The following is a 16,619-nucleotide window of genomic DNA, read 5'->3' on the forward strand; positions in this document are numbered from 1 at the left end:
GATGTCCCCTGCCCCCTTGTCGCTCCCTCCCAGCTTTATCTGAACGATGGATGAATCTCTGCGAGCCTCCGTCCCTGGGGTGGGGGTGGGGGGGAGCTCAGTAAAATTGGTAGGAGGCGTCTGGAAGAAAGCAGTCTCTCGGGTATTTCAGCACCTAGGCAGGAACAGTGGGGCATTCCTAGTGCCAGCCCCGGGGGCGGCTGGCGCAGAAAGCTCTGGCTTCCACGCGGCGCCCGGGCTGGCGAGGTCGGGGTCGCGCGGTCACTCTCCAGGTGCTCCTTGCAGGATCCCGGGGTCCGGGCCCCGCCGCCGCGCCCCGCCCGGCTCTGTCCCCACCGCCTCGCTGCCGGGCTGCCGGGCTTTGTGGTTCGCCCGTGCTGCTGGGCCCCTGCTGGGGGTGTCGTTACGAGCATGTGCAGACAGCAGCCCAAGGTAGAGCGAGCGTGCCGGGCGAGCCCGGAGACCTGCCTTGCAATGCCATGTTGGTGTATGTGCTCTAACTCCCGGAGAGCAGTCAGGGAGACGGCTCCCCGGCCGGACTTGGCTGATGTTTTCTTGTTTCTGTTTCAGCCTTCAGGATAATTCCTTCAGCAGCAGCGCTGTAACAGAGTAAGTTATTCTTGTCATTAAAATTAGACTTGCATGCCTTTCTCTGGAAGCAGCTATCATGAAGGTATCCTCCACGGTCCCCAGCCGCTGTTTGTACTAGATGCATTGTCTCCTGTAATCTGGGGCCGCGAAGAACGCTAGACGTGCTGACTGATGGGGCTCAGAAATCTTTACAGGTTGAAATCAACATTTTAGCAGCTGCAGGAGAGATATGAAAACCAGCTGATTGCTTGTGAGACGATCAGTGCTCCAAGATACGTGTTATTGGAGCTCAGATTTTTTAAAAATCTACTTGGCAGGTCAGAAAGGAAGCTTTGTTGTATTTTGTCAACATTGGTGTCAGTTTTCCTGGAATGCATACTATACACATTTATAACAAATAAGAGATGGATGTGAAATGACTTGAGTTGAATTTCAGCATTTAATAACCAGGCTAAACTTATCCTCTTATCTACAGATTTTTAAGACACAGCAGTGTAAACTTTTCTGCGTGCCTTTTGTCATGTCTGTCTTCTGACCTCAACGATCTGGCTATAGGAGGAATGAGTCATCTGGTCTTATGGCTAAAGCTGTTGATTAGGGCAACTAACACCATTTAAGCACGGAATGAAGGATTGTCATGTTTTACTCAAGGCCAGCAGGCACAGTATTTCTTTTTTATTAGATATTTATAGTTTGTACTTTTAATTCTTGCCATCCCTTCCTTAATATGGTTTCCTAATAGTATACTATACATATATGTTAAAAAGTAATAGGTAGTATATTTGCTAACACTACACATAACATATATAAATGTAAATTACATGTATGTGTATGAACTGTATATACTGATGTTTGCTTTTGAATAGAAGTCACTCTGAGCAGCTTTTCAAGAGAGAGGCATGTGTAAAAGTTGTATATTTAACTACTTTTAAAACATGTAGCTCACTTGGGAGCTGTTTGCTTAAGTTACCTAAAAAGCAAATAAATGTAGAAATAGGTGTCGTTTGAGTTTCATGTCCTACCGCTGTCACATGTCTTGGTGATGGAGGGGTAAGTTTCTACAGTGCCTCCCAGGCCCTCTTATTTCCCACATTCTTTTGTTTCTCTGTTTGGATGTGCTGCTCTCTTTTAGTGTCTAGATTTGAGCTCACTTAAGTAGAGTCACTTTAAAAAAACAAAAACAAAAACAAAGAAAACAACAACAAAAAAACAGGGTAGACTTCAGAAGATACAATATAAAATACTTATTTAGACCCGTATACTGTTAATGAGATTGCTTGGTCACCTGTGCTGCAACTTCACTTTTCTGAAAGCCTGAGAGGAGGGGACGGAGGGGTGCCCAAGTCTGCATCTGCAGGCCAAAGGTGAGCCCTTGACTTCCTGGTTCAGGTGCACAGGTACTGCTCTCCTCCCTTGGCCGTGCTTACAAACACCAAGTACTTTCTGGGCCTGATTGTGGAGAGCCCTGTGTGGCTGAATCCCCAGAGTCAGCCACTGGCATAGCAGCTTCAAAACGGGAACACTTAGTTCCAGATTTCACATGGGTTTTTTTTTTTTTTTTTTTGGTAAAAGTTTTATAGTTAAATCCTGGGGTAAGTCTGGTGCCTTGTCTTTGGACACTCCCCAAGGAGTTCTGATTGCATATGATCATGTTGTTACTTTCTGAGAAGTGACAGTGATTTATTTTGAAAGGCACTGAGTGATAATTGGAATGCCATCTGGCTACTATAAAAATCTAAGGAGCGTGCTAAAAAACATACCAAAAGCTTCATAGGTGTAACACAGCACAGGCTGGGGTTATTTAAAACAAGTCATTGTCTAACATAACCTTTTCCCCTCCCCTCAGCAATATGAACCACATCCTTTGGTTCTCTGGGTACGACCCCATAGCCAGCAGGACCAGGGTGCACTGTGCTGAGACATAGCAGGTGCTCAGTAAATGTTTGGGTGTGGTCTTTGCCCACACAGAGGAGGCGCTTTCCTCTCTTATACAAGAAAAGTTCTTCTTCCTCCTGTCCTCACCCCATTCCTCCTTCCTCCTACTTACACCCACTTATTTTCTTGAGTGCCTAAAATTCCACCTAGTGATGATTTCTTCCAGATCAAGGCCTCTAGTAGTGACTCCTACTGAAATGGAGATTTAAAAGTCTGTGCCCCTGGGAGGTGTATTCAAGTTGTCATTAATACTTAATATGAATTATTTTATCAGATATTTTAACTTGTCAGGGTTCTGCTTGGCCAGCTGAGGGTCCTATAAGAATCAAAGGGAAAGGGAATTGGGAGGGACTCAAAGACAGACTTTATTTTTTTCTTTATTTTTCCCAGGCCCGGCACTGTCTATGAAGCTCTGGACCAAGTCAATTTCTTTTTCTACCCAAATTCTTTCAACATCACAACGGCCTTGTCCTTTTCTTCTGTATCTGCAGCACCTTTTCATCTATTCTTTTTTCATGGTCATTTCCTATGTTGTCCTGGCTAACTTTCTATTTGAGATGAAGCCTGGCCTACAATAATTCTGATTAGTTATCATCCAACGCAGTGGTTCTTAAAACAAACTGATCACCAACATCAACTGGAGAAGGGGACTGGAGCCTGTGAAAATCACAGTCTCGCAGCCTTTATCTCAAACGCCAAATGGGTGATTATATTGGACTCAGCCCAGCGCTGGCCTGGGTTTCAGAAACCTTTAGGTCATTGTTAAACTTTTTAGAAGAATACTAGTTATGTCAGTGGGCAATCGGGTTAAAACTTCACATTGCTGGGTCCCACCGTAAGAGAGTTGATGTAGTGGGGCTGGGATAGGGGTGGGGCTGGAGTCTTCGACTATACAGGTGGTTCCAGGGAAAAGCCACAGGAGGCTGTACCTCTAGAACTTTGCCTTCAAGGAATATGGTACTACAGGGTGAATGGAAATCCCATTCTAGCACAACTATATTTTTTCTAACAGCCAATCTGTGGCCTGTCTTCTTATTTAGTTGGAAAAGAGAACTTTTCATGGGCATTTTTTTTTACCACCATTATTCTAGGAAACATCATTCTCCCTCCCCTGTAAGCCTCTGGGAATAGAAACTGAAGAGGTTATTTGATTTCTGTCTTTTGGGTTTAGTGTGGTGGAGCAGAAACAACACAAGATTCGCTGCTTTAGGCCTTGGAATTCTGGGCAATAACCTAGCCTCTGTGCAAAGTTAATTCCTACCTCACAGCATTGTCAGGCTTAATTGAAATTATGTGAAAGAGCAGTTGAGCTGGAAGTACCATACAAGTTTTTCTTGTTTGTGCTTAGTAGAGCAAACAAAAGTCCAAATAGAAAAGTAATAACCCCAAGCAATTCACAAAGAAATCATTGCAAAGACAAATTATCCATATATTGTCTGGGCAACCACAAATTAAGGACTTTGGGACTTAGAATCTAGTTGATGAGAACTACAAAGGAACTCATGTAATAGAGATGTCTTTCACATTTTTAAAACTATGAACAACCACAAGAAAAACATTCTATATTGCAATCCAGCCCACATACATATATATAATTTAAGTTCTGTGAAACAATGAACCCTTACTATACTGACATTTTCTACTCTGTTTCTCTAACAACACTAACAAAAAAATGCTGGTACCTGCTGTCTAATTTCAATACCCCCTAAGAAGTCACAGTGTACAGTTTGAAATACATTGAACTAGAAAATGTCCAATTTTGAATATCCAAGAGGGAGTTCCTTAAAGGGATTGGTTTTAAAATTCCTGTATAGGGCTATAATGTAGGAAAAGAATGCCATGCCCCAGATCAGTTGGCCACTTGGTCTGAGTTGATTTTCTTCCAGGAGTGGGGATATCTGGATATGAGTTCCTATGGTGAAGTCCAGTTTTATAATTGGGCTGGTATTGTACATTTGCAGGGGGCTCCTGGGCAAGAACAGAAAGGAGATGCCAATTGAGTAGAAGTTGATGGTCTTTATCAAATTAAATAAAAACTCAACTGAACTAGAAGAGCTTGTATATACATGTCAAGCCAGTAGGGAAATCTATTTCAATTCCTGTATCTACGAGCTTAGAATTGTGAGTGGCAACTGGAGTTCTTCAATAGGCATTAAATTGGATCAACGAATTAGGTCCAGCCTCATACTTCAGAAAACATCTGCAACTTTGTATGTTCTGGTGCCAAGTTTCCATTTTTAACTAATTGTACTTTGAGGAGAAGGATTAGTAAATCAAATGAGGGGGAAAAATAAGTTCTTGCCAAATCCCCAAACAATAGGTATTGTTGAGCTCCAGGGTTGAACCGCTGGTTGAGCCCTGGTTCTTTGGAAGCAACAACTCTAGATTTCTATTCTTCATTGATCTTTCTACGTGGCTATTGGAAAACATCTTTACTCACGTTAAAAAGCCCAGATGATCTATTAGGTGGGTGCCACTAAGGCACTACTTATGAATTTTATTTATTTTTATTTTCTTTTTTAATTTTTTGACCGGTAAGGGGATCTCAACCCACGGCATGGTGTTGTCTGCACCACGCTCAGCCAGTGAGCGCACCGGCCATCCCTATATAGGATCCAAACCTGAGGCCTCGGCGCTGCCAGCGCTGCACTCTCCCGAGTGAGCCATGGGGCCGGCCCATTATTGTTAATTTAATCATGGTTTTCCATGGGATGGATGGAGTAGATTATTGGCAGTCAAAAACATGAGAAACCAAGGAAATTTAGTTCATTCTGTTAATAGGAGCATTTTATTAAGTCAACCAATTGTTTTTAATTGCCAAAAGGCACAAAGTATTTCAGCAAGTAGAGAGGGTTAGAGTCTGTAGGTGGCCTTTGTTGAATTCCCTAAAAAACCATAATTTAAAAAAAGATTATAAGGTAAGAGAACTGGAACTTTCAACAGTTCATTCTGTGGGTTGATTATACACCATTGCCAGTAAGGAATATTTAAAAATTGTAAATCATTTCTTATAATATAAATACTGTATGATGGTTATATTTATGCATGTAGGTATTTATTTGCTTCTTTATTTTTGTCTACTCACTACATTGTGTATTTCTCAGAGTAGGTTCCAGATCTTTTTCAAATTTTGTGTCCATTAGAAGCAGTGCTACTTAAAATGTGTGTCTCCAAATTGTAGCTTGTCTGAGGTAAGAAAAGAACAGAAATAGGGAGTTAGTATTTACTAATTTTAATAGAAATTTGACATTGCTATGTCATTTTTACCAAAATAATTATCAGCAGTGGATTAGAAATAAAAAACAAACTGGTTGGTCCTGAACCCCGCAGAGTTTGAGAAGCATAACTCTAATGCTTAATGTAGTACTAGGGATGCAGTAATTGCTCAATAAATGCTTGTTTAATTATTTCAGGGACCAGGCCTGCTGAAGGAAAAGAGGTAATGTTTCAATTCAAGTGTTTTTTGAGTGTCAACTCTGGGGTAGCACTGTGCTTGGTAATGGGGCAGTGTATCTAGACAAAGAAATATAGTTATTTCTACTCATCAAATTAGTAACTAATTACAAAGATTTCAGAGGTACAGAGGATTACAGAGCAGTATGAGGCAAGATATAGTTGGTTACCAAAACCTCAGAATGAAGAGTAAATATTTATGCATTAAGGTTAAAGAAGGAATGTGGCATGTGGGTGAACTTGGCTGGGAAGGTTCACGGTGCTCATGGCCTGACTTGGGCAATGAAGTATGTGTAGGATTTAAAGATGGAAAGTGCATTGCAGGCTGGGGTGGGGCCAGTTGAGAATGACTGGGAGCAGGAACAAAGTCTCCCTTCTACGCTAGAGTGAAAGAATGGTCCTATTCCAGATTCCCCTAGGCAGTGTGGAGCACTGAAGATTTTTCAATACAAGAGAGCCAAGAATTTTTATAAGGCAAATCCAGAAGTTTTATGAAAAGGAACTCTTCCATTTCATAAGATCAAGAAAGTCCAAGGTCAATGGACTGGTGGTCAAATGGGAACTGGTGTGGTTTGGGACCGCCTGAAGAGAGAAAATGCAAGAGGCATGTAGTGGAATCTCTTTTGGGCCAACAGCAATCCACCAGTCTTGCTGCCTGATGTCTGTTCAAGTGCTGTGAACACTTAGGTCCTCTGTATGATCTTGTTGGTTTCGATGATGCAGAACAGTGGAGGCAAAAAGCAGAGTCACATCTGCTTCTGAACTTTTAAGCTCACATTATATGACAACATTGATATCATTACCTGGTAGACATGTTGTGAATTGAGCTGATTTGGGAAAGAGTGGTGAAGATTATTATGTATTTTAGTTTACCATGCTAATCTTGAGATAATTCTAGATTATTGCTGCTACTGCTATAGCAGACAGTTGGATCTGATATGGTTTTTGTTCCCTCTCCCAGGTGTGAGGAAGAGAGACTCTCTCTACATGAAGACCAGACTGATTGCTCCAGTCTCAGGTACGACCCACCGTTGCTTGGTCCTTATTTGTGAGAGAGAGAAACCATCGGGATCTAGGAGCTCTTCTTTGACTTCTAGTCTCTTTTTCGAATTCTAATTATTTGTTCTTATGTCTCATCCCTTCTACTAAATTTTCAGCTTTGAGGGAAGTTTTGTCTTGTCCACTTATATGTGAAGAACACTCAATAGATGTCTGTCAAATCGAACATTGATTGGCCTATCTCAATGTTCCCTTCATAAACTCTAAGAAAGAAGCTCTAGATTACTCACCAAACATGTCATTGAGTGTCTGGAGTATGATCTTTGTCATCAAGGGGCCCTTGGTACAGTGGCAAAACTTTCACAATTAACCATTTCTTCCACACTTACTTTGTTCCAAGCATTTTCATGTCCATTTTATTAAATAATTTAAACAACTGAAAGGAAGCTGATATTTCCTTCCTCTTCCTGTAGATAGAGAAACGGAGGCTCAGAGGGTTTATAGCTTGTCCAAGATAACATAGCACTATGTGGCAGAATTTGGACCTAGCTCCATCCGACTCTAAAGTCCACTTATTGGATAACTGTTGTTGAGGGCCTATTTTGTATGCCAGAAACCAGTCAAGATTTTGGATAACGGCAAAGCAATCTCTGATGCTAGGAATTCAGTCTGCTAGAGGATAAGAATACAGATGATGATGCTACCATGCATTAAGTGCTATATTATATGAGAGGTAAGCAGAGGATTCACTCACAGGGACCAAATAGCCCACAGAGGTTTCTGGAATGAATTCCTGAAGAAAATTACATGTGGCACATGACTTTTTTTTTCTGTTGAGACCTCAGACCAAGAAAAAGTTGATGCCACCAAACAGAGGGAGTGGCTTACTGGAAAGCCAACAGAGAGGAGAGAAAATAGTTGGAGTCAAAGGAACAGCAAGCAGTTCGGGAAAGGGGGTGAAGAGGCAAAGGGTGATAAGAAGTGAAGGTAAACAAAGACCAGATTTCACAGGATTTGTATGTCTTGCAAGGAATTTGGAATTTATGCAAATAACCACTTGGCTAAGGCCCCCCTGAGAATAACAAGAGCTTTCATTTATTGGTTTGCAGCCTTTCATTCATTGGTTTGCTAGCTTTTATGGTAGGCATTTCACAGAGCCTGTGTTATCACTGCAGGGTAGATATGGCAGTCATTGCATGTGTGAGGATCATAGAGGTGAAGTGGCATGTGGTCCAGGCTACCCAACTAAAAAGTGGGGGGATCTTTCAGACTCTTGCTCTTTTCAGGACACTCATTCTCAGTTATGATTATTTCAATAAGTAGTGGCATAAATTAAACAACCTGTACTTTTCTGTTTGGGGGATCCCGAGAAACAAATAGTATGTCAGAAAATATATTTCTAAAGATGACTCTTGTCATCAGGTTTTACATTGGTGTCATGGGGGAAAGATGCTTTTTGCTCCCTCCCCCTTTCCTCACCTTCCAAGACAAGGAGGTAAACAAGATAACACTTGTAAATTTGGGGTGACTTGAAAATGTAATAGAAAAACAAAGCTTAAGTATTATTTTTGGAATCAAAATAGTCATTTTAGATTTGAAAAACCACTTTTTTTATTCCTGAGTGTTTTGGAATCCTACTTGAATGAGAATCATTTAGGTAACCATAAAGGTAGCTGCTCTTCTGTTCCTCAAGCAGGAGCGTAGCATGGAAGAGTATTATTTGTTTCTAGTGAAGGAAATGTACTTCAAATGAGCTAGTATGGTTTGCAACTCATGATGTGATATTAATTTCCAAACCCATTAGTGACTTAGAAAAAAAAATTAATTGTAAATGATTTCAAAGGAATAACATCAACCTGTGTCTCTGGCATTGATTTTTTTTTCCAGTTACTAACATTGAAGAATTATTTCACTTGCTGGGTTCTCCCTTATCAGGCAGCACTAAGTTTGTCCTGAGACTTAAGTTTAATTATTTTGCATAGTTTTATTCCCTCACCTTGCCCAATTGCACCCTTGTCATGCTCCAGACCACCTATTCTGATGGGTCTTTTCCCAGAGACTAATTGGAGCTCCTCCTCTCCTGATATCAGCTTGGCAAATTTAATCTCTCTTTTATTTGCTGGTCTTGCTTCTTGGCTTTGTATGTCCTTGAGCAGTGAAGAATTGCTTCCCAGCTGACCTTGCAAAAGCTCTTTTATGGGTGCTTCTGTCAAGGGAGCATGAAGGAAAATCAACACCTTGGTGAGGTGGCCTCTCCTAATGACCTGTGTGATCTTATGCCAGTGATTGCCAGTGGGGTAAGGTTGATGATATTTGATCATATAAAGAGAATGCCCCAGTTGGTTATGTCCATGGTGTTTGCTTGATTCTCATCAAAATTAAAAATAAAATGCATCTAGTTTTAAATGGAACAAATGGTTTCCAATAAGAATGCTATCATGTCAGTATTTTTGAGAAAATTGAAACTGGAGGAAGGTAGGGAAATTGTATTGAGTTTTATTGTTGATGAAGAATACAAGTCCCATCCCAGTACTAACTGTATGAAGGTAATGCCAGCATATTCCATCTTTTCCAGTGATTTGTCACTGATAGAACCAGACAATGAGATCTTTGACTTTTCACTCAGGTTACTGTTTGGATGGCTTCATTGGGCAAGATTTGGCCCTTGCCCTATATTTTATCCAGGTAACATGTATCCTATCAAAATAGATCCCATTAAACTTGTAAGTGCCTCTGAAAGTTGTAGGGAGATGATTATAAACTGACATTGCCAGTGAGAAGCAAGCATCCTGCCTTGCCCCAAGAACACAGGCAGGAGAGACTGGAGGCCCACCTCACCACTCCGGGTCTGCGTGGACTAGCCCTTCCATCAGGCACATTATTTAATCTCTGGGTTTTAGAGTCTTAATCTAGAAAGTTGGGATGACAGTATCCAACCTGAATATCTCACACTATTATTGTGAGAGGAAAATACAACATATGTGAAAGCACCTTCAAGTGAAAAATTCAAAACCAATGTTGAAGATATGTACACAGTTCCAATTACAAAAAGTAGGTATCCACTAGCAAAGATTGCAAGGGAAGGTGGAGTGAAATAAATAGTGACTCACATGCCTTAAGTTCTTGCTTCTGTAAAATTGTCCAGGTCTGTGCTAGAAATTTTGCTAGGTGCCCCGTAAATACAGCAGCAATGAATATGGCCAGCCCCTGTTTCCTGCAGCAGTTTATGCTTTTTTTTTTTTTTTTTTTTTTTTGTGCTTTCTAAATTGGGTCTTGCCTGTTTTAGAGATGAAAGCAACAAGGAGAATTACCCCGGCGGCGCGGCTGTGGTAGAGGAGCACGGGGCGGCGCAGCATGTAGACAGGACCGTGCTGGTGGACGGCGTGCTGCGGGCCGGCATGGGCAACTTCAAGTCCCGCAAGCCCAAGGCCATCCTCAAAGCCGACAGCGGGAGGAGCCGCGGAGAGAGTCAGGTAGCGGCTCTGTCTCCTCAGGCCTTTGCTAGCAGGTGCTGCTGGGCGCGGGCACCGTCCTGGCAGAAGGCTTGAGTCCGTTATTTTGCAGGAGGCGATTAGCTTGACTTATTGTGCTCGCCGCCGGCCTGGGACAGGTGGATGCCGTCCTTGGTTTGTAGTGGGGTGCTCTGGACAGACTAATCATTTAGCACCCTTTCAAACCGATATTCTTAAATACTGGACTTTGCTTTAAGGAAGCAGCTGCATTCTTTTGGGGGGAGGGTGGTGGAAGATCTAATTATCTTCATTCATCCAAGACAAGGTAGCTCTTGCCCCAAACTTGGAGATTCTACTCAGCAAAATCAAAAGTCCCAGTTTCACCAGGAGCCATTCTCCTTGGGCTGCAGTTTTGCAGCCTTGAATAAACACTCAAGTGTGTATGTGTGTGTTTGTATGTGCATGTATATCTGGTTCTCTGAAGTCTGTAAGTATTTAAATGGATGAATGAAGCATTTCCCCAACTAAGTTCTGTTAATAAATTGACATTTTATAAATTTTAAAAATTTTCTCGAGTTGGTTAGGACTGTAGCAAAGAATGTTTTATTGGTTTTTTTTTTTTAATCTTAAAAATCTCTGGTATAATTTATGATGCTTTTAAAAAGAGATTAAATGAAAATAATCTACTTTGGTTTTACTATGACATTAACATTCCCAACATTGAGGTTATACTTGTGATGCACCTAACATAGATTTTGGGACATAGATCTTCCATAAATGTTAACTTTGCATTTTTTGTTGTTAACATTTAGGTGTTAACCTTAAAAATAATGGGGAGGCTGTAAGTGTAATAGGTTAATTATGTAATAACTTTAAGTCCAGTCCTATTTAGCAGATGAGCACCAGGTGATCTTCCTGTTAGAGCACCTTTGTCTGGGAGTTTATTTGACCTTGCAATTTTCTTATTTGCCTTATGATTTTTATCTCCCTTCTTCCTTGGAATTGTAACCTCTTATGTAGTCAGTTAATTTTGCAGGGAGATGAAAATGCCATCTGCATTCTTGAACCTGTGTTGTGATATTTTTAACTGAGTATAATTCCCATTGCAGAGAGAGGTGAGTGTGAAATACCATTTCAGTTGTGATAAGCTTGAGATCATGACTGTTACTGAATGTACTCCAGCACCTGTCTGATTAGTAGGGACGTGTGGGAGGGCACAGGTTCCCAAAGGGCTGCCCCTAGAGTCTGACTGATCCCAGGGAGGCTTTGACCTTGAATTTCCTGCTGGGAGTCACCTGTGATATGGGGTGATCAGCCATCTCTCCTCAGAGAGCCCCTCTTTCTTGTCATGCTGTAGTCTGGCCTCGTAGAAATTACACTGTCATCACTTGTAATAAGGTGCTAATGGGGCATGTAATTCCCAACCTGTTGCTCATACACGGGAAGATTTCAGGAGAGAGATATGCTTGTATATTCTTTGCTCATAACAGAGCATTGGAATTCTGGACTGAAGGTAAAATTCACAGTGGAATTTAAGTGGCCTGTTCTACCTGATTCAATGAGCATCATTGTCAAATATAACATACCAGGCGAGATGTTGGTTGCATGATTGATTTTCCCAATATATCCTGGTTAAAAGGAAGACAGATTATTTTTGAATGCATGCAATTAAACCTACTACCACAAAGAAGTTTGGACACTTGGTATGAGTTTCCGATTTCTGGGGGTCAGTGAGACTCTGACATCATTTTAAAATGTTTTATTTCAGTTTACATAAGCAGCATCTACTAAATTGTTATGGGTTACAGATAGTTGAAATAGAAAGAGAAAGGACTTTTTATATATTCAGAAAACAGAACATTGAAACAACAATATGCTAAACAAATAACTGCAATAAGATTTTCCTTATCAATCTTATTGTCTGATTTCCTTATCAGTCTTATGTAATTAATTCTTGTTCTTCTTGATCTTGGGTTAACGGTATCATGAAGCCATCTGCTTTTCCACTAAAGTTCTGCAAATCCTGGCTCAGCCCACTGAGTCATCAGCCTCCTGTATCCATGAGTGTTCTTTGAATTGTCAATTGTTTAAAGTAGCTGGTCCTTTACTGTGGGACCATTGCGAGTCTTCTTGTCGAAGACACAAACACTGACTTACAGCTGAGTAAAACCTCAAGCAAACGTTGGAGGAAAACACAACTGTCTATAGATGACAGAACTGAAATGGCTGTGGTTAATTCACTGCAGGTAATTGTAAAATGTGAAAGGTCTGATGAGAGATCGTAATAAGAGTAGTATAATGTGGCATGCAAAACAAGATAATAAAATTATTCCCTCCAAATTAGACAGAATGTCTTAAAGGATAATGAGTAAGCCTATTTTCAAAGAAGGCAGGGAATGTTACTTCTGATTTTATAAAAAGGGATGAGCATAGTTTTTACAGAGGAAAAAACCCCTCAAGATATAACATAATAATCCTGAAAGAGTATACCAAGAATATCAAGCAAAAAGATTCATTGAGTCTGGAATGGGTCCTAGACGTCTGCATTATTATTAAACTCTAAAGGCGAGTCTGATGCATCTCCGATTGAAAACCAGTGGCCTAGATAATGCCAGATTCAGATGAAAGCTCTAAGGCTGTGGACAAGGCAACATTTAAAATAATAGCTACAGTTATTACTGATAACATTATAGTGTCGTTATCTAATATCATCAGGCAAAGCTCCACCGGACTTGGACAAATATAGGAGAATTTGATAGAACTATTTCATAAGAGTTTTGATCACAGGGCAAATGTAACATTAATTAGGTTTACCATGCAGTGTGGTAGAGAGAGTGGTTCTGTTTTTAAAGCTGGATTTATTTGGGGAACTTGAGCTTCTGTTGCAGCTACAAATCCTGCCCGATGCTGTTGCCATCATCTAGACACTGAGTTCCAACTGGTTTGTTATAAGATTATCATTCCCCAAAAGCACCTGTAATGAACTTACGGGCACAACCTTTTTTTTTTTTTTTTGTCTTTTTCCGTGTCCGGCAATGGATCGCAACCCTCAGTGTTGCCCCCGTACCGGACCGGGGACCGGCAACGGGATTGCAACCCTCGGTGCTGCTCCCGCGCCTCGCTCAGCCAGTGAGCGGGAACCGGTCAGTATGTGGTATCCGAACCCTCGGGCGGGGCGCCGCCACGCTTCCCAAGTGGCGCACTATCCAGTGCGCCACCGGGCCGGCCCCCGGGCACAACTTTTATGAGTTTAAAAGCAACCCTCTTTGAAACCTAAAGAGCATCATTGTAGGTGTTGAGCTATTGCCATTTCTGGGTTCTCTTTTCACAGTTTACATGCAGGACCCTAGAGTGGCTCCTCAGTCTGATCCTAACCAGGTCAGGAATGTGGGTTTGGGGAAAGGAGGAAGAACCAAATGATAACTGTTGGAAATCTGGCAAAATGTTCCACCTTTCTTGCCTTTCTTCTGATCATCCCCAAAGTAAGAATCAGAAGTTTCACTTCTGGAGGGTCGTATTCAAATCTTACTTTGAACAACTTTTTTTTTTTTTTTGTCCTTTTTGTGACCGGCCACACCGTGCTCAGCCAGTGAGCGCTGTGAGCGCACCAGTCATCCCTATATAGGATCTGAACCCGCGGCGGGAGCGCTGCTGCGCTCCCAGTGCTGCACTCTCCCAAGTGCGCCACGGGCTCGGCCCTGAACAACTTTTCTTTAATCTTGGCCTTGACCACTTCTATGAGAAGGAACCATGGGCAGAGTAGCAGAATCAGAGGTTTTGTGTGCCTGTGTGAGCGACTGATTCCAGTTTTGCACCCACTTTGAATGATTTAAAGGGGAGGGATTTAGGTACATTTACTGATCCAACAGAAGACCAACCAGTAAGGCAATGCAAGAATGACCTCAAAGAAGTTAAGATATTTAGAATACGGAGAATGTTTATTTGAACCAGGGTCTGTTTTTCTTTCTGCTTGTTTGTCCCTTTCTTCCCTAGACAGTAGGCTTTGCAAAAGAATAGCTTAGATGAGGCGCATTTAGTGACCTGTCTCCTGAAAGACCAGGTTTTAGGGATGCTATTACTAGAGTTCATTGATATGATGACTTTGAAGTTAAAACAAGATGGATGAGTAGGTGCTAAGCACAAACTCCTGATCAAAGTGGAATTCAGTAACTGTTTGCTGTTATGTGGAACGGCTAATGAGACAGCAAACACTCTTTCCAAGGAGTAGAACTGACTCAAGGCATGGATCTTATGCTGTACTATTTTGTGAGAAATTAGAAACGATCTTGTTTCAGTCACCACGCAAGTGATAATATTAATCTCTTACAACCTGACTTGAGGAAGATTAGACTTGACTAACAGAACCAACTTCCTGTACTGGACCTCAGAACTGTCCAGAGGGTGTTCATTTTTAGAATTGGTAGATGGAGTCGTGTCATCTCCCCTCCCCGCCATCTGGCAGTATGCTATGCGCCATTCTTCCATCCTCCCCTCTGGTGGCTATTTTAGCAGAAGACATAAAGTAGGAGGCTATGGAGAGAGCTTTTCTGCATTGAGCTGTGTACTGGATCACACTGCTAATCCACTCCCTTGGGGAGACCAGCTGTTTGTCTGGTGTGCATCAGCATCAGGTTTCTTCCATTTGGCTCCAGGAGATGTGTTAAGAGGCTGGAAAGAGATCCAGGTCTATTGTGAAATTTTCATTTTTATCCTTCTGCGGAAGCGAGAGCCCCTTAAATGCTTTCAGGCAAAATAACCTAACTATGAAGTATTTACTAAATTTCTGTTTTGCGAGGGCATAGTTCTTATTCTTACTGCATTGGACTCTAAATTAAAAGAAAGACAATATGTAATTCTGGGATATTTCCCTCCCCGCCCAGCCAACGCCAAAGAAAGTAAGATTCTATTTCCAATTATGGATCTACTTTATTATGTTAATACAAACACACACACACACACACACACACACACACACACACATTACTGAATCACTGAGCAATTCCAAACAGTAAAAGCAAGAAAACCAGTACAGCTGATTGACTTTGGAATTGAGAGCACTGTCAAGCTAAAATGAACCTCAAATAGAATTTCACTTGCTTTTCAGGAGAGGAAGATTTTTAGGTTGTGAATATGCCTTTGAGGACTTGCCTCTTGCAGTATGTTAAAAGCTTGGCTTCTCTGAGATTCTAATAATTGGTCTTAGTTAGATAATGATTATGACACATTATTTGTGTTGTATTGTTTCTCATGCATGATACAGCTCCAGTGCAGACCTTTTACTTCAATTTCTGTTTAGGTATGGATTTTCTAGAATATCGGTTTCTGGCCAGAGAGAAAAGTAGTCCTCTGGGTTTGTTTTCCGAGTTCCCCTTCACTCTTCCAAGAGTGAAATGGTGGAGAGTCAGGGGGACAGGGCTCTGAGAAATGCAGTGTTTTTGAACGTGAGGCTAGCTGAGTCAATGTTTGGGTTTTCTGGTTTCTCCTGGTCTGTCAGATTCTGATTCTCCTCTTTGAATTAACAACCAGCCTGTTCTTAAATGATTAAGCTGATGAAGAAAGGTATTTTTAGTAAGGAACTTGGGATGTCTGTAAAACAACTTCATCACTTTTTTGGAAATATACAAATATTTCCAAATATACAAATACAAATATTTTTTTTTGTTTGTTTGTTTGTTTTTTGAGGTTTCAATGTTTTATTCAAGTTTTATCTTAAGTGATGTTAATTACAGCATTTGAAGGGGAGGGTCTAATTCCACACAAAATGAAAGACTCTAAAATGTACCCATTAAACTGCTAAAAAATAAACTGAGTGGTGAGAATACAACAGAAGTCCAATTTGGATCCCGAGTGTTGTCACCATGTGATTACAACCACACAGGCTCTTTCCAGCGTGTAGCTAGAGCACCTGGAAGCTATTTCGTACTCTGGTGCAAGGGCAAAAAAACTACAAGACGAGAAGGAATTAAGTCCTGAATTATTGGCTTCATCACATCCACCCTCTCCACCCCAAAATGGCACAGAGGAAAAAACTACCACACCCTGTAGACAACTTTTGTCATAAAAGAGGTGATGATGGACTTGGGGTGGACACAAGTCATGAAGATCTATCTAAAAAAGTCCCTTTCAGATAAGTTTGTACACACCGTCAGCTTTAATACTAACATGAAGAAATCTTAAAGTGAAGTTATG

General features: G+C 41.2%; 1 protein-coding gene across 1 annotated transcript in view; it reads left to right on the top strand.

Moving 5' to 3' along the window:
- Nucleotides 1-46: 46 nt before the first annotated feature.
- The window catches only part of LOC103608503 (protein FAM13C-like), a gene marked incomplete at its 3' end in the record, with an annotated part of 55,363 nt that continues 38,790 nt past the window's right edge, over nucleotides 47-16,619 (top strand). Inside the window, exons 1-4 of the mRNA XM_008592933.1 lie at nucleotides 47-432; nucleotides 571-609; nucleotides 6,941-6,997; nucleotides 10,265-10,451. Coding sequence (XP_008591155.1) covers nucleotides 47-432; nucleotides 571-609; nucleotides 6,941-6,997; nucleotides 10,265-10,451 — 669 coding nt within the window. The remainder of the gene's footprint in view (nucleotides 433-570; nucleotides 610-6,940; nucleotides 6,998-10,264; nucleotides 10,452-16,619) is intronic.

Source organism: Galeopterus variegatus, unplaced genomic scaffold, assembly GCF_000696425.1.
Source record: "Galeopterus variegatus unplaced genomic scaffold, G_variegatus-3.0.2 Scaffold8489, whole genome shotgun sequence".
In the NCBI taxonomy this organism is placed as follows: Eukaryota; Metazoa; Chordata; class Mammalia; order Dermoptera; family Cynocephalidae; genus Galeopterus; species Galeopterus variegatus.